Below are 20,431 nucleotides of genomic sequence, written 5' to 3'. Positions count from 1 at the left end.
AGCCTTGCTAGGTTGGCGGCAATAGCGTCCCTAGCTCCACACGCGGCTGGCTTATCGCGGCTTCAAATAACGTACTCGCTGTAAAATACTACGCCACCCCTTGCACGTTAGAGCTGTGGGTGCAAGGGGTACGATCATCCGAAGGCTGGGAGTCCTTGGGCCAAGCAACTATTAAGCCATTACATTTAGCTAGCTATCTAGTTATGCAGAGCCGTGGTCTGACCTATATGGATTCCGTGTAAGGACCTGTCGTCTTCTATGCCGCTCATCCCTCATCTTCATCTTCATACCCTCTGGTGGAGACTCGTAAAACAGGTGACCACGATCAAAGGGCGCATCCAGCATCAAGCCCTGGAGCGTTTTTACGCGAGAGACAGCTACGTAGCTTAAACCAGTCTGAAAGTCCCGACAGGAGAGATCTGTCACGATGACATCTTCAGTGATGCTCTGCGACTTGTGAACCGTAATGGCGTAGCATACGATCAGGGGAAACTGCGTGCGAGTGCAGAGAGTGCTTCCGATGAGGAAGTCCCTGTCTACTGGGAGAATCGGGACAATCTTTCTGCCATCAGCGGTGGTCAGGAACACAGGTCCACTGTACTTGTCAAACTCCATCATGATAACACAGGGAGGGTCTTGGACTGGGTCAGCCCCCGGTGCCCAGCCGATATCGTAAACGGTACCGCGAGCGCCGTTGCAGAGACCAACTGGCTGCCAAAGGTTAGATGTCAGCATCAGACGGGCGCCAATGCATATAGGGATCTGCTTCGCAAGGTTGCCCGCCTTGTCATCAGGCGCCGCAGCCGCGCCAAGGCCGACATTCTTAGCCTTGACCTGAATGACTGGCCGGCCGAGGCGGTCGAGGTGGTAGTGGTTATATTCGTTCACCCTATCTTTCGTGGCGTATACTCGCAAGGCGTTGGCGAACCTGGCGACCTCCAGATCATCTAGCTTCGCCTGTACTCGACCGGAAAGGAGTTTCCAGGACTCGACTGACAGTTGGAGGAGCCGCAATTCCTCGAGAGCTGTGCGAAACGCCTTCTGATCGTCGCCCCGTTGCCGTTGGACAACCTTCAAGAAGACTGATTTATCGAAGCGTCTATATGCGTTCCTGCCTTTGATCTCCACTCCCTGCACCTCTTTATCGTAATAGAGCGGCTTCTGTAGCACGGGTGGAAGCTGGAAGAAGTCGCCAACCAGAAGGATGTTAAGACTACCAAAGAACTCCTCATTCCTACTCGGGAACGCCTCGCGCAGGCGGTCATCGATCCAAGAAAGCTGTCGCAGTCCCAGCATGCTCTTCTCATCGATGATCAGGTAGTTGATGTCCTTCAGCTTCTTCTGGAGCTGGGCCATGTCAGTGGGCGAGAGGGGCTTGAAGTCCTTGTTGATTGGAAGGTGTAACAGGGAGTGCAAAGTAGTGCCCGATATCTGATTTCCCGCGACGCCAGTGGGCGCGGCACGCCAAACAGGTGTCCCTCTCCCGGCAGCAGCGGCTTGGAGGTGCGCGGAGAGCAAATTAATGAGGTATGACTTCCCGGTACCACCTCCACCATCCACATGGAGCAGCAACTGAGAGGGTTCCTGATTCAGGAAGTGGTCCATCACGGTATCGTATACTAAGCGCTGATCCCGGTTTAGGGAATCTCGAGCTTCCAAGGGCTGATGATCCACATCAAGGTCAAGGCGGTTTGCCGCCTTGCGTTGCTTCCAGTAGTCGCCCTTGAGAATACCGTCATCAGTATACCGTCCAACGTGAGGGGTCCAATCATAATTGATGTCGATGTCTCGGCGGCCGAGCATGTCGATATCCTCTTCCTCCAGCGGGCGGTCGGGAAGCATGCGGGCGAGTTCATGCCAGTCTTCATCCACAATGGGCTCTTCATGGACCTCAAGCTCAAATTCGTCGTCCTCAGCCCTCAATTCATTTGTATCTGGCTCCCCATAATGATCGTCCGCATGGGTGTCACGGTGCTGCTCTCTGCAAAACCTGTACGCAGCCGCGAAGGAATCGAACCGCTGCCCGCCCACGGTGAGCAACTCCTCTGGAGAGCGATGCGGATGAGCCATCATCAATTTAACACGGCAGAAGTCACCAAACTGGGGAGATGCCTCCACGGACCTGTATCGAGGAAAGTAAGACAGGACTCTCTTCTTCGCGTTGGCAGCGAGTCTCCTCCACGTCTTGAGATTATACGATTGCAGGTACTCGAGGTAAGTTGCATCCTCGTGCTGGTCATTTCTCTCGAGATACCTCCTGTAGCTGCCGACGGTCTCGTTGACATCTTCATCCACGCGATACGAACGTGCATGTTGCTCCAAAGGACGGCAGTCGACAGAGACCACCATCCGCGTGCCTTCCTGCAGAGGAATGTTAAGGAGAAGATGGGAAATCTCCTGCGCCGAGTAATCTCTCTCGGCAATCAGCTTATTCATCAGGCGAGAGGAGAAGGATAATAGCGGCTGAAGGTGTGCCGTGTGCGGCAAAACCTGGTCTGCAAGCTTACAGTAAGGCTCAGTCTTCTTCTCAGATTTGCTGCAATACTTGGCAGCGTACGTAATAACCGCCTGTAGGCTGGTGCAAGGAGATATGTCGATATTGGCTAGCCAGCCTAGTATAATGGCGGGATTGAAGTGATTCATGAGGTTGTCATTCCGCGCCGCCTCGAAGACATAGTACGACTTGCCTTCCTTCCTGATCACTGCGGCCAGCTCCCGCAAGGCACGAGGAAAGTCAAAACGACACTCCCGCTCTGGATTGGCCGCATTGGCCGCCTCGATATCTGCAGCAGCGCCTTCCATATCCCTCGCCAGATCAACGGTTCTCTTCCTTACGCGTAAGCAGTATGTGGTATTGCATCTGTGGCGCTGGCAGCGGTTGACGATTTGTGAGAGACGCAGGAATGTCAGTTCTGTACTCAGTGGATCTACGCTCAGGGGGTTACCCTCACCCTGGGGCATAGTCCTAGTCGGCTCAGGATTAATGGCAGTGATGTGGAATCCCCACGTGCGTGCAAAAACATCACGAGCGGCTTCATCCACCATGTCGACTCTTGGGCAATTCTCCATCCAGTACAGGCCATGGTTGTGCGGACTGCCACGCCCTTGCCATTCATACCGATCCCAGTAATCCGTAATGTTGAACTTCTTGCTTAACACGATATCTCGAAAGAAACAGTATCGGCGGTAGAAATGGAAAGCAGCAATGTGAGGATTCTGACGCAAAAGTTGGCGCGAGAGACCCATCCTCTCGGACTCGGACGCAGCCAGCCATTCATCATATCGGGGCATGTGCTGGTAGAGACTCCGCCAGTGTAAATCTGCCGGGCTGAATGTGATGAATGCACCAGGACATCCAAGGTTGTAGGCATAGGCCTCGAGGTCCTGCCTCTTCCTGTTCCAGAAGGGGCGCGTGCCGCGAATAGGTACCGCATGTCTTGTGATTGAGTTGATTAGCACCTGCGCCTCAGGGTCCTCGCTGTGCTCCAGTGCCTGAACAAGCTGCTCCCGTGTGAGCGGTTCATGACTACCATCGTGTTGCTTCACGAAGAATTTGGACCGTGCACGGGCCTGTGACCGCATCAGAGTATTGAAGGCGACGAAGCGGAAGGTCGGGTGGCGTGCAAAACGCCCGTCATGCCAGCGCATCGCGTGCTCGATGTAGTCCTTGTAGTCGATTGACCGTAGCCGAGGCTCAACAAAGTCGGCTCTCCCGTCAGGAAAGAGGCAGGGAAAAGCTAAGGAGAGTAGGGCATGAGAGCGATTGAACTCATTAATGGGTGTGCGCCGTATATTCGGAAGCTGCAGCTCGTGCTGCACCTGCTCCTGGAAGCTTGTGGAAAGCCTTGGTTCAGCTTCTGGTTCTCCGGCAAGAATAGACCGCAGAGCATCGAGCTCCGTGTCCTTGGCCAAAAGGTCCGGCACCGCAGCCTCGTCCTCCAGGTCCGGTTCTGCCTCCTCATCTTCCTCGGGTCCAACTTCGGCAGCCTCCACCTGGCTCTGGGGGATGTCGTCCAGGACATTGCCATCTTGAGGCAATTGACTCAGCCGCTCTTCGTCGATGACGATGCATCGATAGCCAGGATGATGGCGCCGGAGGTAGTTAAGCCATATGGCAACTGGCTGGCGGCGTACACGGAACTGGCGGGTGAATTGCCGGCTAAGGTTTGCATGGGACGACGTATTGGAAGGACGGAGTAATACAGTGTTCAACTCCCGCGGCAAAAGCGGGAGTTGGTTGTACACCAAGCCAACCTCGCGGAGAAAGTGAACAACATGTCCCCGATATTTGTACTGCTGGCCCCGCACAAGCATAATATTCACGTGGACGTGAACACGGCCTATTAAAGACTCTTCAGTAGGTGTAAGCTGAGGCAATTGAGTCGGTACGGAGCCAAAATCCAACTGGTTGTCCACAGAGAAGAAGTACGGCTCTTCAGGGCCGCGTTTATCATCCTTTCGACAGCAACGCGCACAAATGCCATCAGAATCGATCTTCATCTGGAACCAACGCTCTTGACATCGACCACAAAATTGCATTTGGTCATTGTCCAGCTTTGTCCAGAACTCACGGAGGATTGCTTTATCACGACAGGTCAAGGCGCAAGCGTCCAGGTCCCCATTCCACACCGGATCTTGTGCGTGAAATACGGCCGATTCTTCAGGTGGAATCATCACTGGACTCCGGTACCGTCGTGGCGGCCCCGACGATCGAGTTTGCCTTTGAGATTTTTTTGGCCGCCCTCCTGTACCAGGGGCAGGACCACGGCGAGCACGGCGACGAGGCCCTGACTTTCTGGAAGGCTGCCGCGAGCAATAGCGAAGAGGGCTTTCGTCCAAGGCATTGCTATTATCGTTCCCGTCTTCGTCCCCTAGATCGGAATCAGACTCTACCCCTAGGTGTTCGAGGTACTTCCGTGGTCGAGCAGGTGAAAGCAGCAAGTTGAAATAGTCCTCGACGTCAACATCAGATTCAGAGAACTGTCCCCTGTCATCCGCTTCCTTGGTCATTCCATCCCCATCTGGGAGCTCATTTGCCTGTAGTCGATCTTGACTCCCAGCTACGTTCCGTGGTTAGCTTGAACAAACTGCCGGGACCACAGCACAAGGATACCTTCTCCAGGACCATCAGAACCTTCAAAGACGCCGAGTTGAGAGATTGTGGGAGTTAGTGACACAGCCTCCCCTGCACGGCGTCGTGAACGATGGTCGCGCCGAATAGTGGCCTGCTTGGCCCTGGCGCCGGCCTTGGAGGCATCATCTTGCGAGTCCTTCCCGCCCTTGTGGAACCTAACAGCCAGGTAAGAGTAGTCCACACCAGTCGTGCTGCTTCGGACAGTAGATGGATCAGAATGTGAGGCGACAGGATCGGTCGAGGGCGGCACAGGCGGTGAGGGAGCTAGAGCCCGGAAGAGCCGCGAGCTCGCTTGGGTTGGTGGGATCGGCGTCCCCAGCACTATCTGCGGCTGGCTGCCTGGCTCTCCGAACAAACTCCTAGCTGTATGTTGTTGCCGTAGCTTCTCTGGCGATGTAGGTTGGGTTCCAGATCTCTGGTTAGGAGGCGATAGGCCAGCGTCTCTGTCGGTTCTTTTCGGGGCAGATCTCTCAGCTGAGGTAGGACGGACAGCCAGCTTTCTCAATGCAAGGACGGCACCTTTGGACCTGGCACGCTTGATCAGGTTAGGGAGGCATATATAGTATATCAATGGTGTCAGTTACCTCGGAATTGCGGTGGTCCCGGCATTCCAGACAGGTTGTAGTTGGATTGGCAGATTTCCTCCTGCTAACGAAATTACTTGGTGATTTTGTTCGGTCGCAAGACGGGCAATGGACTGCCAATTCAGATCTAGGACTAATATTACCCCTAGAATCATAATCCATACCCAACCATGCGGTACATCTGTTTCAATAATGGAAGAAAGGCTGCTGGCCAAGCAAACGAACAGATCGCTGGGCAAATTTAGCGATTGTAAACGATTGTAAACGATTGTAAACGATTGTAAACAGAGAAGTAAACAAAGAAGCACCGACAGACGGTGGCTGTCCTTTACCCACTTTTCTAGAGCCACCAACCAATCCAGCCTTCTTTCGCGATTTCCCATACAAAATTTGGACCAATAGAAACTTATTTGTCAAGCCTGCACCAAACCCTCATTATTCGGAAAACTTATGGATTAATGTAGAGTCAGCCTTCGGCTGAATGACATTACCGTACCCTCTCCGACCATGTAGGCTGGGTTCCGAATCTGTCATTTAGAGGCATCTTCTTCTATTCTATTAAGAGCAGGACTCTCGCCTAAGGAAGAGCCAATAGCGAGGTTCTTTAACGTCTGAATTACGTTCCTGGATCTGAAACGCTTCGCTTAGTTGGCGCTGATTGTCTTACGGCGTGGGGAGACGGAGCTGATATGAGAGTTACTGGAGTTACGATAGTCCAGACAGTTCTTGGTGTTATTAGCAGATTTATGTTTGCTTACAAAGTCGCCTGTCGGTTTCTCCTCGCTATAGCGGGCGCAAATAACACAAATCCGTTATCTTGAACCCGTGAAGGAGACCCGAACTTATTATGTCATGAAGAACATGAGGCGGAGTTGCTTGAATGAAGTTCCGAAGCAATTTAGGGGCAGATAGGTAGGGCCCGCTCTTTTGACGCTTCATCCAGTTGCGCCTTGGTTTGCATTGAACCATACAAAGTTTGAGCCAATCAGATCGGAGGAAACTTTTACGCATCCCTGTCCGCACTAAAGCCTTATCATTTAGGGGAAATTTAGGAACTAATATAATCCCCCAGCCTCTGGTGTGCGAAGGCTCCAGTCATGTATCTACGGGGATAATACGCCAATTAAGAGCCGTAAAATAAAAGGTACTTTATTCCACACTTAAATTCCACTATAATACAGGTCACTATAAGCATCCAAGTTACAAAAAGCTACATCATATATCACTAGATCTAAGCTACTATTATGTCGCTTGAGGTCACTAATTATAGCCGGGATATTATGGGTCCACGCGACCTGCTTGGAGCCTTCGCACACCAGAGGGGATACAGCATTCGGCAAATCCAAGTAAGTGGTGACGCGGCCGTCCGGTGAATCATCATGCTAATGCTATAAAGATGGAGCAGTCTCTTATGCGCATGAGGTGCGAGTGTCGGCCCCGCGGGAGGGGGCGGGCGCTTTCACGAGACGAACCGCCGGAGTCGTTTATCACGACACATGTCGACAGGGTCATGCCGAGGCCTCACATTTTCTGACAGAAGCTAAGCCAACTTACCTAACAGTAGCTCCACATTCATCAGTAAATATACCCCTCGTCATGCTTGGACGCGACCCAGCAGCCTGTGAGGACGGTTCGGGCGGCGAGTGCCTGAGGAGCTTACTTCATGTTTGTTTTCGACGTCTTGAATGGTAAGCTGAGCGACCGGATGCTTGTCGCTGAAACTGAATAGATGCTAGCGAGAAGGAGGAGTGGCTGAATACAATAAAGCCGATAGCCGGCAACAAGCGACGACGAATGAAAGCTGCCGTGGTCCAACGTCCTCATCCACAAGAGATTTGGCTATTTATGGAGATTCTCCCTATCTAGCCTATGATTACCATTTACCCATAATAGTGGGAGAGCAACACCTACACGATTCATGCTATGGTCCCGCGTCAACTAACGTAAAATGCTGCATCCCACCCGAGCCTAACAACGACACATTACTCAAGCGACAGCTGCTCAGGGTTACCAACCGGAAGTTCCGGCCTCGCCCGTCAATGCAACCCCAGTCATTATGCGTGGTGAGTGGCCTTAGATTTACAGCCTGCTCACTGACGGAACCAGATAGTGGGACAATAATGGCTTACATACCAGGACCTGACTAGTATGAAGATTTTGCCATCCATGTCATATGTGCATCCCTCCCTGTTGACACCAGTAATGAGACAAAGGGAATTGCTAGAGGGTAAATGGCTCGGGATACGTTCAAATTTTACCTGCGGTGCGTTTGCCTCTACTATTAATTAAATGTATTTAGCTGGCTTATTATTATATCTTATACTATGTTTTTAATGTAAATATATAATTATAATAACTTTACATTAAATATTAAAGTAATTAATTAAGTACAAGTTGAAATAGCATAACCCGAGCACGGGGCCTTACCTAGCATCTGAGGCATAATTGTCGGCAGCTCTGCGGGCCCCCTGGCCGTCTGTTGTGAGGCAGTGTTAGAGACGTATATCACTAGTCAGTTATAGTCATTGTATGCATATGTAGCATAATTGTAAGTATACAATCGTACTACATTTCATGATATATAAATGGCGCGTCTTCCGTCAAAGTAGAAGGCTTACATCCAAGCAACAAATCTACAGTCACAAAGCCAACCATCTACCAATCATTCATTACTTTTACCTCATCACTCCTTCCCGTCTTGATTCCAGAGATCCCAAAAGTACAGTATTCTATCAATATGAAGTTCTCTGTGGCCCTTGTTTCTGCTTTTGCGGCCACCACTCTCGGCGCCACTATTCAATCCCGACAGGCCGCAAAGCTGCCTTGGAAGAAGCCGGGAAAATTCTTCGTTGACTGCGGCTATCGTGGTGTTTACGAAGACCTGTGCGGCACAGAGTTATTCTGTAAAGAAATTGCCCAGGCGGAACCGGCTGACAACCCGCGAGGCTTCAAGACTACTCAAGAGTGTCTCGATGGCCATGAACCCGATCCTTCTAAGCAGCCAAAGAAGCAGAATACGCAGCAATGCGACGAAGCTCGTATGAAGGCGTTTCAAGATTGTCGAAGCAAAAAACCCTACGATTTTAATGAATGCGTTCGTGAAGGCCAAGATACGTTCATTAAATGCGTCCAAGAAGGCCAAGATACGTCCGACAAATGCGAAGGTGATCAGTAACGTGCGCAGCAAAAGGACGAGCCATACGAAAGCTTTGAACACAGACTGCTAGCAAAGGTTGCTTTTGTTTGGGGGGGTTTTAACATGTTTTAAAAACATTAGCATTTCAGTGTTAGCCGGCTAATAGCTTGCGTCGTGGGTCAACTATAGGCTAAGCAGAACGAATTGAGCCTAGAATAATTTGGTTGCTTAACATATCTGAGTCTTGAATTGGTGTTGAGCTAGCGGGTACTTATTGCCCTTTAGAATTCCCTAGTTACCTACCAGTGACTGTTTGAGGGACCTGCGATCCCCCGTGCCCCCCATAGTTACGTGTCAGGTAATGCCTCTCTAGACTTAAGTCGCAGAGCTTGGTGTACATGCGTATCTTTCCGCTCAGCCAACTGCATAAATAGGCAAAGCAGTATCGAGCATATAGTGCGGCTCCTCAATTAATTCCCCTTCAATTAGTTTTTCCCTTGAGTGCAGTTAAACTCGATCTAAAGTGAACCCGTCTTGCGTGTTACAGGGAAAAGGCCCAACAGATCGTGAAGCCCAACAAAGGGGCCTCACCGATATACATAATAAGATCACGAGAACTATAGGGCATACTAGGCATGGGCCGTTCCCTTTATCTATATAAGGCGGTTCACCTTGCCTTAAGGCTCAGGAAGACCAAGGACCTTTAATACCATACAAGATTATTATTAAATTAAGCCCCTTTTACTCTAATCCCTTGTCACATTGCCGACACGAAAGCATTTTGGGGGCAGTTCTACACGCACAAAAATGGTAACCAGGGCGACGCGCAAAAGCCTGGGGTACTCGGGGTAAAGGCGGCAGAATCCAAGGTACTTAACAGTAACACTTGGGACGAATTAGAAGCGGTAAAAGCTAGGCCGTGTAAGATCGTGAATTACTTAAAGTCAACTGCGTTTCAGCTGCAACGCCAAGCTCATCCAGGGAGACGTGACTAAGCTTAAGGACGTCGAGAAGCCTGTTTAGGCAGCGACACATCCCCTTCAAGGCATCATCCAGATGTCCATGGTGGTCCGTGATCAAATCTTCACCAAAATGACCTTTGAAGAGTGGACGAGTACGACAGCCCCCAAGGTCGAGGGCACATGGAACCTACACCACGCCTCCTTATCCGCTGGTACAGACCTCGACTTCTTTGTCCTCTTCAGCTCCGTTTCGGGAATCATCGGCCAACCGGGACAGGTCAATTATTCCAGCGCCAACACCTTCCTGGATGCGTTTGGCCAATACCGCAAGGGCTTGGGCCCAGCAGCCTCTGTCGTCGACGTCGGAGCCGTTAAAGACGTTGGAGTGATTACCAAGCGCCAAGGGATAATGAGCACCATGAAAGCAACAGGTTTCAAGGGCGTCACTGAGCAGGAGCTCTTGGACGCCATGGTTGTGGCCATGTTTGCCCATGCTCGGCCGGCTGGACAGGGAAGTAGTGCCGGCTTCAACTTCGCCTTTGTCGAGGCCAACGCGTTTTTCCTCGGCCTCGGCTCGTCAATACCGCTGAGTAGCCCGAACAACCGCGCCGTATTGGAAAGAGACCGTCGTATGGCAGCGTACCACAACGCCGCTGTTGCTGGTACTGAAGCTGCCGCGTCCAACGATGGTCTCAAATCGTTCCTGGCTGTCGCCAGAGCTAACCCTACTGTCCTCAGCTCGCCGGAGACAGCTACTCTCTTCGCCGTCAATATTGGGAAGAAACTCTTTCATCTACTGCTCAACTCACAGGAAGATCTCAATATAGCTTTACCATTGGTCGATCTGGGTCTCGACTCGCTTGTGTTACTCGAGCTCAAGGCCTAGTGGAAGCAGGTCTTGTCCCTCTTGTCCTTTGATATTGGTGTGCTGGAGATACTTGCAATAGGATCCCTTGCGGCGCTCGGGAAGCATGCCACGGACCAGATGATAAAGATAGCCGCCATTAATAAAGATGCGTCCTAACCCCTTTCTAATTCTGGGCTATCTAGAGTAGGAGAATCTTAAGGGAGTACAATCTGACCTTTTGCTTGGTTGCCTTAGGTTCCGAGCTCAGACTAAGCACTCTATGAGACGACCATCACAAGTATTTCAAGAATACAGTGGTATAATAAACTACAGCGGTGGTTTGCAAGGCGGCAATGCCAGCTTCACGACTATGGTAACAGCGCCCCAGATATTCGGCTTCAAGCTGACTCTGTTGACAGGTTTCGATGACGGTTTAATCAACGAATTCCTTTCACATGTAATGTGCAACCGGATGAATCTTGTCAGGGCCACCAACAACTTCAACGGTCCGGACGTCAGGACGTACGTCTCTGTGCGAAATTACTACATGGCCAGAACCGTAGTAGCCTTGGCGAGGTGTATGCTGGCTACAGATTCGCCAGCAAATGAATAATTCGTGCACTGGGAACCTTCTACTCCATCACCAGGCAAGCCTGTCTATTGGCAACATGCGGTAGAGAAACTGCCGGGTTCGAGCCCATAACGTTTGGAGGACATAAATTCGCTTTCTAGGGATACAGAATATGATGGCCATTTATTCCCTGTCCATACACCCTATTTGACCCTGATGAATGATGGAATGTTGAATTGTAATACATTTTGTTAAGCCTTGTACATCGATCAACCGGTCGGGTGATCTGTACTCTCCATTAATAGTAGCCAATAAATATATATTAGGTAGCCTAATGCGAGAGTATACTAGTGTAAGCCGTTCAATGTCCCCTTTCGCGCGTAATTCCTTCCCGTGCTAAGCTCGGGTCTGAACCCTGCTGCGACACCACATGTGAAAAGCCCTGTATCACAATCTTATTAACGGCATATCCTGTTATACGAGGTCGTAACTATGCACCAGATATAATAAACAAAGCGCTGTAAAGATTATCGATTCCCAATCAGCGATCGAATAGTATCCTTTTTAAGCACTTTATTCCCTTATAGGTTGTTACGACCTGGAAGGGACTTTTCGTGTCTTGTGTATGTGCTTGTATTGTTTCTAGCTAATACCAGCTAAAAGGCTCTACAAAAAAGGGCCGGGTCCGGCCTGCTGGCTTGCGCGAGCAACTTAAATACCTAGCTCTGGGATGTAATATTATATTCTCTTAAGAGAGAACAGATTTGGCTGCAGGAATTCCATTCTAGGCGGTAGGAAAAACATAAATATATGTAAACTCGACGACCTAGCTAGTTGATAGCTAGCCTTGGGTCCAGTTCGTTCTCTCTTCTATGCAACATTGACAGTAAGAGTGTTTGACCTGATCCATTTATCCTTCTCCGCCCTCACAGGAATCTTGCCCCTTTCTTTAAAGATCACTATAGCAATTCCATTTTCATCTGATTGAACCCCATGCACAGTCGCAGACCCCACGGGACCCCCTGTCTCCCAATTCTTTACAGAGAATATTGACTCCTGGTTAACTCGGGTAGCTGAGAGTACCTCAAGCTTTAATGGAGAGGGCCGAGAGCCATCATAAGCCCAGAGAATGTAACTATAAGGCTGAGTCTGATACTGACATCCTCCAACCTGCAGATACTGTCCATTAACAAATATGTGCCACCAGCCCTTGTCGTCTCCAATTTTGTCGATTAAAAAGTCACCCATAGATTCGAACCATTTTCCATCAAATTTGAAATTCTTACCGTGGTTGGATGCGGTATCCAGGCTAGCCGTCGGCGTATTGCCCGGTGTACGCTGCTGCCCACATTTGGTGCCGTCACACATATGTTTCCCTCCTGATTCGGTCGTCACCTCGTGTCCCTGGGACTTTACTTCGCCGTCATAAATAGTCTTTTTAAGTCCTTCAACGCGGACGAAAACGGTCTGAAGCCTATTTTGCATTTGTATTAGCTATGAATACTGAGCAAACATACATGATTTTAAAGAGAAATCAACTGGCATACTCATTACTGGCCATTTTTGAAATCTTATCTGAGAAGTATCTCGAGGTCTTTTTAGTACCGAACAGTAAGTTTCTTATATGCTGGCGTGATAAAGCCGGGAGGTGCTCGGTGTGCCAGGAAGAAAGAAGTGTTGGAGTCAAGGAAGTCCGAATCTACTTATATTGCCACTACTTAACTAATATGGCACACATACACAAACGCGCTATTGTCGCCAGTCCAGCCTTGACCCATTCCATGCGTCTCAAACAGCAACCCGTACAACGTACCTAAGAAGTGGTGTGCGCATGCCATTCCACCCTCCTTTCTATTGGAGCAGCTGTCCTCGCCTGACTCTCCGAAATGAATAAAAGTAGCTAGTAGAAGGTGATTTCTGTTCTCATTTGTTGAGTGCTGACGTTTCGCTGTAAATGACACATCACTCGCGAGCAATACAAGAGAGGAGACGGCGGCCTGGAATCTGTCCTCGTCCAACCGTAAAGCTGCATATGTCTTATTCCCCGGCCCATGTTACTTTTAAGATGTTACTCTTGACACACAACCTAGCGGATTCTACTCCGGAATGGTGTGATTTCCTTTATTACTTGACTCAGAAGCAGCTGACATTTGCATATGAGTCGGCCCTTTAGATGTGAGGAAGGGTGCTTTTGCGAAGCCGGTACCACCTCCGACTCGACCTGATTCTAGTAGGCGGTGGGCGCAATACCATATTGGATTAATGCCTTGTGGTAACATTGAAACCAAAAGGATAGGCGAAATCGGCGACAGGACATTCACATGGTAAAGGAAGGCATGGCAGGGCACATACCACACCTTGGTAGCGCTCTGCCTTGTTGCCCCAATTCCGTGTAAGTTGATGCGTTTGTAACCGTGCTCAACACAAATAATGACGAGGTTATGCCAAGAACATGAGTTTAGTACTCAAACTAGGATCTGAGCATCTGAGTCTGATGTGTCGCATTTGGATATGGTTACCGAGTGCGGAGTATCATTCTTCGGTCTCATCACTCTACTCAACCATTTAGAGCACTGCTGGGTTTGTGTGACCCCCCTACACGATACCATGCCTTTCAGCACACGGTCCTACCTGGGACCTTGGCATCAAGCCCAACGTTGTCGCGCCTGGCTAGGGCGTTTGGATGACGGAGAAGCTTGGCCCTTATGGCTACATTTTGGGCACGTCGTTTGTCACGGCACTTGTTGCAGGAAATGTTTCTCTTGTAGCCGAGACACGCGATGGCAATTTTTATCATGTACTTCTTAACCATCCCCTCATGTCAAAGGCGACGCCGTAGCAAGACAAATGGGAGGCTGCTCCTGTGGTCTGGCTGGATCGCCATCACCGGTTCTGACGGAAGAATGCATACCACCCGACCATTGCTTGCCTACCTGACCTGACCTGACTATTACTCTTGCTTATTTGTTATTCATATTCCTTAATTAACCCTAATATAAGCTCCATTATATTATGATTTCACCTAGAATAATATTAGCAATGGTCAGGTCAGGTCAGGTAGGCGAGTAATCGTCGGGTCATTTACACTCAGTGCTCTCTTCTGACAGCAGCAACTTGACGGCCTCCTACCTTAACCTCGGTGGCTTGCTCCGAACCGCGATCAGTCTGCACCGGAATACCTCGGAAATACGTTGGAGCTCTCCCGATAAGGTCCCCCTCTTTGGCGAGAACCCGAGCATCATTTTTCAGATCCGCTTTCAGGACACAAACCCGGCTCTCCGGCCAGCATCGAGCAGCTTACTACTGCTACTCTCTTCAGTGGCAAGCTCTTCTTCCGTCTGGACCTCCTGGCTTGGCCCATGGATGGTGCTCATGGGCATTGTCCCCCTCGACCTGTGTCCGCCCGGAAGCGGGGACAATCCTGATCTGTTCATGCACTGCGCGCCGAGCTCGGTGGTCAAAGACTCTTACGGCCTAGAATCCATCGATCACGTTGCTCAATTCCCCCGGTCCTATGTCACAACGGAACCCTCAAGATGCTGAATGGGACGGTGTAACCATAAGGGTCAAAACGCCCCTCCGGGGAAGGTATAAGATGTGGCACGCGCCCTGGCCGTCCTTGGCGATGCCAACAACCCATCCGACTGGGGAGTCACCGAGTCGCCCGTTATGGCCATCTTCTACTATCACAATTATATTCCTCTTGCAAAACCCACCGCCACCGAGAGCAATGTCCCCAGCAGCCATCCTGCGGGGGGAGAATCTGTCTGGTTGAGACCCGTAGGGCAGCCTTAGAAATGCATCGATTTACCGGCTTGACCATCCATGGCCTGAAAGCCACTGGTTCCGATTGTTTGTATCGATAGTTAGAAAAGCCTTGCTCCTTTGTGTAGTAGAATCGGGAGCCTGCTCCGTCGATGTATAATGTAACGGATATCCTCATGACATCGCTGCTCTTACTATATTCTTCAATTTTTTTCTCTCTTGCCATATGCCTGGGGATCACATATATATATATCTAGTATAATGAATTATTAAGGGTACATTCTGTTGAAAGAACAATTAGCTTAATCAAGCACCGCCTCCGGCAGTAGTCTCTTCTCACTTCTGACGTCAAACAAGCGCCAGTCCTCAATCCCAGGCGCCAAAGGCTCTGACTTCCCAGTGTCCGGCGTCGAGAAGGTTTTCTCAAGCGATACATAAGTCCCAAGTCACAAGTTTGCATGTAAGCATATAGTTTTCGCTACGCAATGCCTCCGCTCGTCACGAGTGAGGTGTTTTGTAATTTATCTGCCTAACGTTGGTTTGAGAAGCTGCCATGGCATTAACGAAAGTGAGCTGAAAGTAATATTTTCCGATGAAATCTAAGGATTGATTGAACGTGGAAATTGGTCCTTGTATTGAAGCTATCTAGCTGGATGATTGAGGGCCTTTTACAATTATCAGAAGTCCTCTAATAGGTCATCCAGAAGGTCATCAATTGAGGTATGTAGTTGTATTGAAAGTCCGTTTTCAATAGGGCCGTGGCGTGAGCCTTTACGAGGCTTGTCAAAAGAACATCCAATCTGGCGGATGATACTAAGCGTCGCGTCACGAAACAAATGACGTTGCTCGCCGTTGCGAATTAATAAACACCCACGCAAGCATACGTGTTTGCCCAGAGAGCGAGGCACTCGGGACCGGCACCCTCGTTCCATTTGACGAATTCCTCAACGCTAATGTGATTCTTCTCAGCAATCTGCTCGCATGTGTTGTCTTTCTGTACATAGTAGAACTTGTCGCAGTTGTCAACGATGCCTGGCTGGGTGGGCGACGGAGTCTCAACACCTACGAGAGATTAAATCAGCATGTTCTTGCTCTGTCTGAGGGAAAGTGTTACTGGCGGCTCGGTTCTCAGTCGGCGTTCGCTTGGTTGGAACTTTTGTTGGTGGCGGTACACACAGCGGCCAATGGGTCGTGAGCTCATTATTATCGTTGAGGGTGGGCTTTTTGGTAGTTGGCTCAGCTTAACTTCCTTGGCTTAATATCTGCATTGCTTTGGCGGAACACGGACTGAGGCATTGGCAAGAGCCAACTGGGTAGAAGAAGAAGGGCTTTGGCAAAGCCGCGCATTTTAAAGAGTAAGTCAGAGGCTGAAGAATTCGAAATGCAGACTTAAGTTTGTGATTTGTAGACGGCGGTGGCAATCTCTGCAAGGTGATGAGATGCAGCTTCTTTTGCAAAACAACGGCACAGGCTTGCAATATTTATGTCTCTAGGCGCTTGTGTTCAAAACCTGATGATTGACACAACTTCTCGTCACAACCCGAGCAAGGTGTCGAATCGTATTTGTACAGTCAGACGATGAGCACATCGTACATGTTACATATGCAATATCTGTTGGCGAGTTTCTCGCACCGGCCTCCCGCTGCAGCCAGCCTTACTCTGCGGCAGGTCACCGAGTCAAAACATGCATTCGCCTATACGATTGGTCATTTGCGGCAGAAACTCTGTTCTGTTCTGCCGGACTCATGATATCTAGCTCCCTCAAGTCATCCGGAGATATATCCGGCCTCTTGTCGCGGATCAAAAGCATCTCAAAAAGGCAATCCGGCCTCCCGGGACAGGGTCAGTATTGGCACTGGGAGGCAGCGAAAAGTAGGACGCTGCTCCGGCATGCAGGTGCATGCAATGAGACATGAGTGAGATGAGTTCGCAATCCTCCCGCAACTACTACGAGGGGCCGCGTACATAATGTTACACAAACCTCTACGTCGTTCAATGATGGATATGATTCTTTCATTACCCCATACACACTGGCCAATTGTAAGCTTCAAACATTTTGACATATGCCGTGAGCTGTTCAGGCAGCCATGGGGTACATGTTCAGCCTCCGCCTTTTCCTCCGGTTAGTAGCATGGCACCACAATGAGCCCAAGCAGGGCGTAACGATCTGCAGAGACTACATCTAAGCCTACTTTACAGCCACACTGACACGCGTGATAACTGGGTGATTTCTGGCACAGGAAGTGGTCCGTCCTATAGATTAAGAACGAATGACGTTGTCCCTAACTCACCTTTCACGGTTGTTGTCAAATTTGGTTCACATTCTTAATTATGTTGCATGTTTTACTCCCCAGGTAACATAGGCTGGCCTTTTTATATACGACGATTATCCCTGTATTATAGATCAGTTGATTTATAGAAACTGGTCTCAGCGCCATCTAAGGCAAATAGGAAGCTATGGCTCAGCCTCCTTGAATGCAACCATTGTAACTTCATGTCATGAAGAGTAGAGACATCACTCTCTGCCATGTGACGACACATAAGTAATCCAATCCATCCGCCTTCCGTTTATTCGACTAGTTGTAATACTACTTACATGTCAAATTCATAGATAACTTTTTGGGCATCTTTTCTGCACAACACAATTAGTCCACTATAAAGTGATACACCGGTCAATATTGTGACAACTACAACTGGAAACTATCATCTCCCTTGTTTGGGACAAGCAGTGTCACCAACAAGTGCTGACTCGGGCTCGGTAACACTACCCACTCAAGCCCGAAACGTGCATTGTACTCCGTAAGCAACGCAATGTTGCCGTCAACTTGAAGAATTATGCCACACATAGCCAGCCGGTACGACACTGAACACGATTTCCAGTCACATTCAATCAATTCATGGGTCAACTTCCCTCGCCATACAGAGTAGCGGAGCCATGCATTGCGAGCACCTCACTACTACACTTCCTGTACGGGCTTTGTCCTTGACCGTAGAGAACAATAACTTGAGCTTCAGAATAGACTCAACCAGAGAAACAAGAGAACTAAGAATAGTCAGATACACCACGCAGGCGCAGACGCAGGACATACGTCATGAGTCGTCCTGAATGATGAATCACACTTAGCTATAGTTGAAACTTGTCTCATTATCCCCAGTAGTCGACAGGTCAGTCTCCGCCAGGTGACCATTTTTCCAACAGCCGAAGTTTATCACCGGCACGGCGCAGATTGATTTCGTCCAGAGCTCTTAGCTAAGATGAATGGCGCTTCTGAACGTCGCATTTTCCGATAGTAAGATCGCAACAAGGACAGCTAACACCAAGCTTTATTACTGAAGTTCGGGCCGTCCGAGTTTCCTATATCTAGGTTCTCATCTCAGGGTCAAAGCCAACTTACGCCGCGCAATGTGTCACGAGACTTAAAGAACCTTTTTTTTCTTGAAATATTCCCCCAGGGAGAAAGCGTATAGCAAGTCCCTCGTCTGGAAAAAACCATACTTCTGGCAGTTTATCAAAGTCTATGTGCTTTGCATGGTTCCTATACACAAAATCATTCGTCTTTCGCACGAGCGTATACTAGGTGGACTTTAATCATCCAAGTTGCTACGAATTCAAGGATCAAATAACGCCCTCGCCACAGAATATGGGACACATTAATGTTCATGTAGACAGGGTAGGCTGTTCAGTCATATGGTATGATAAATTTGATGTATATTTACAGAGAAGAAGTACTATTTGCAATTGCACACAGTGCCATTGGGTTTGCTGCGTTATTGAATGTTTCCACTAGACTTTGGGGCCAGCCAATTATCCAGATGGGTTGCCGTTGAAGGCAAGCAGGTTAACAGTTCCTGGTGGGACACCTTTAATAGCACTTGGGGTAGCGAGAGAGCGAATTCTCTCGCAAAGAGCCTGTGCACCGGGGAAGCCTTCCAAAGAAGCCAAGTAGGCAGCAAGACCAACAACATGGGGCGTGGCCATGGAAGTACCAGAGATAGAGTTCTAATGATAGATTAGGGTGAGCCAATGTAAAAGTAGAGGGAGTATAACTTACAGTACCGCCACCTGGCCAGGTTGACAGGATATCGCTTCCAGGAGCAAGAATGTCAAGAGGGGCGCCGTAGTTTGAAAAGGATGAAAGTCTATCAAGCGAATCCGTAGCTCCTACAGTGCATACACTGGGCTCAGAAGCGGGAGACGTGTTTGAGGCATCGTTCGCATCGTTTCCTGCAGCAACGGCAAGGAAAACACCAGACCGAATCATCTGTGCAGCAGCTTGGTTGATAGCAGCTGAATAGCCGCCTCCCAGGCTCATGTTGGCGACGACACCCTTGGGGCACCTTCGCTGTCGAGAGTCTTGGATGGCAAAATCCATACCAGCGAGAATGCCGGAGTAATCGCCACTACCCTGGTTACTGAGAACCTTGATTCCATAGATGGTGGTTTTCTTAGCCACGCCATAGCTTCGGCTGCCGATGGTTCCAGACACGTGGGTGCCATGACCGTTGCCATCATAATTCTCTCCGTTGATGAAGGACCTAATCAACTGTGCTCGACCTTCAAAATCCTACACATGCGAGTTAGTGACATCGAACAAATGCGCCACGTTTGCCTCCATGTCTGTATGAATGTCTCATACCGGATGCGAGCCATCAACTCCAGTGTCGATAACATAAGCGCATGTGCCTTCACCGGCACTGTCATCATAGGCGTAGCTACCATAGCTGCCACCTGGACCCCTTCGGTGTGAGATGCGAGACAGACCCCAAGGAGCGCCAGGCTCTTCGATAAATGCGCTAATCTTGACAGTGGCATCATTCTCAATAAACTCAACCTATTTCCGGGATCAGTGAGAATTCAGAGACAGAATGTGGAGGCAATCTTACACCAGGGTGATGACGAAGTGTTTCAATGGCCGTCGCGTTCAACGCGCCGGCGAACCCGTTGAAGACGTGAGAGTAAACTTTCTCAGCCTCTGCATGGTGGGCCTTGATAATACTGTCCGCAGAAGAGATGGAAAAGGTCTCTCTGTACTTGACAATATACTTGTCGGGAATAGTATCACCTCGTGGGACAAGGAGTGGTGCCGGCTCAGCTCGTTTGGCTGGAGCCGCGATGGCCAGAGGCAAGAGGTTGAGCAACAAGAAACTTGGAAACATGATCACAGACCAATGTAAGTTGAATGAAATCTTGAAAGAAGGTAAAGGTTGATGAGGATGGATATTTCTTCGAGTGACAAGCAGGAGCCTTCCACTTTATAGTCCTGGACATGGAGATGACGACGGATTACCCTGTTAGGTTTTGTTGCTTTTCCCCACGTCCTCGAACGCTACCTGCCCATTCGGGTAAGTATAATGTAAACTTAAGACAAGACTCTTTCTGTCTGTTTCCGAGACGCATTTGTCTATTGCTTCTCAGGGCATAAAGCCCAGTA

The 20,431-nt window shown here is 49.5% G+C and overlaps 4 protein-coding genes across 4 annotated transcripts; 2 read left to right on the top strand and 2 right to left on the bottom strand.

The window, feature by feature from the left end:
* Nucleotides 1-8,455: 8,455 nt before the first annotated feature.
* J3458_019389 (uncharacterized protein) lies at nucleotides 8,456-8,893 on the top strand (the record flags this gene model as incomplete). The annotated part of the gene is made up of 1 exon (XM_066121499.1): nucleotides 8,456-8,893. The coding sequence occupies one exon, from the start codon at nucleotides 8,456-8,458 to the stop codon at nucleotides 8,891-8,893; it is 438 nt and encodes a 145-aa protein (XP_065973525.1).
* A 1,053-nt stretch (nucleotides 8,894-9,946) lies between these two features.
* J3458_019388 (uncharacterized protein) lies at nucleotides 9,947-10,702 on the top strand (the record flags this gene model as incomplete). Its single annotated transcript, XM_066121498.1, has 1 exon — nucleotides 9,947-10,702. The coding sequence occupies one exon, from the start codon at nucleotides 9,947-9,949 to the stop codon at nucleotides 10,700-10,702; it is 756 nt and encodes a 251-aa protein (XP_065973524.1).
* A 1,377-nt stretch (nucleotides 10,703-12,079) lies between these two features.
* J3458_019387 (uncharacterized protein) lies at nucleotides 12,080-12,879 on the bottom strand. Its single transcript, XM_007813883.2, has 2 exons — nucleotides 12,782-12,879; nucleotides 12,080-12,708 (listed from the first exon to the last, which is right to left on the bottom strand). Exons 1-2 carry the CDS (start codon nucleotides 12,793-12,795, stop codon nucleotides 12,105-12,107), a joined length of 618 nt encoding a protein of 205 aa, XP_007812074.2. The 5' UTR covers nucleotides 12,796-12,879; the 3' UTR covers nucleotides 12,080-12,104.
* Nucleotides 12,880-18,804: 5,925 nt separating this feature from the next.
* On the bottom strand, nucleotides 18,805-20,156 carry J3458_019386 (uncharacterized protein; the record flags this gene model as incomplete). The annotated part of the gene is made up of 4 exons (XM_007813885.2): nucleotides 18,805-18,999; nucleotides 19,052-19,564; nucleotides 19,637-19,831; nucleotides 19,884-20,156. The coding sequence occupies 4 exons, from the start codon at nucleotides 20,154-20,156 to the stop codon at nucleotides 18,805-18,807; spliced, it is 1,176 nt and encodes a 391-aa protein (XP_007812076.1).
* Between the last annotated feature and the right edge of the window lie 275 nt (nucleotides 20,157-20,431).

The sequence above is a fragment of the Metarhizium acridum genome (genome assembly GCF_019434415.1).
Source record: "Metarhizium acridum strain ARSEF 324 chromosome Unknown scaffold_564, whole genome shotgun sequence".
Lineage (NCBI taxonomy): Eukaryota > Fungi > Ascomycota > Sordariomycetes > Hypocreales > Clavicipitaceae > Metarhizium > Metarhizium acridum.
Note: the sequence above shows the minus strand (reverse complement) of the source record. Positions and strands in the feature narration are given on the sequence as shown.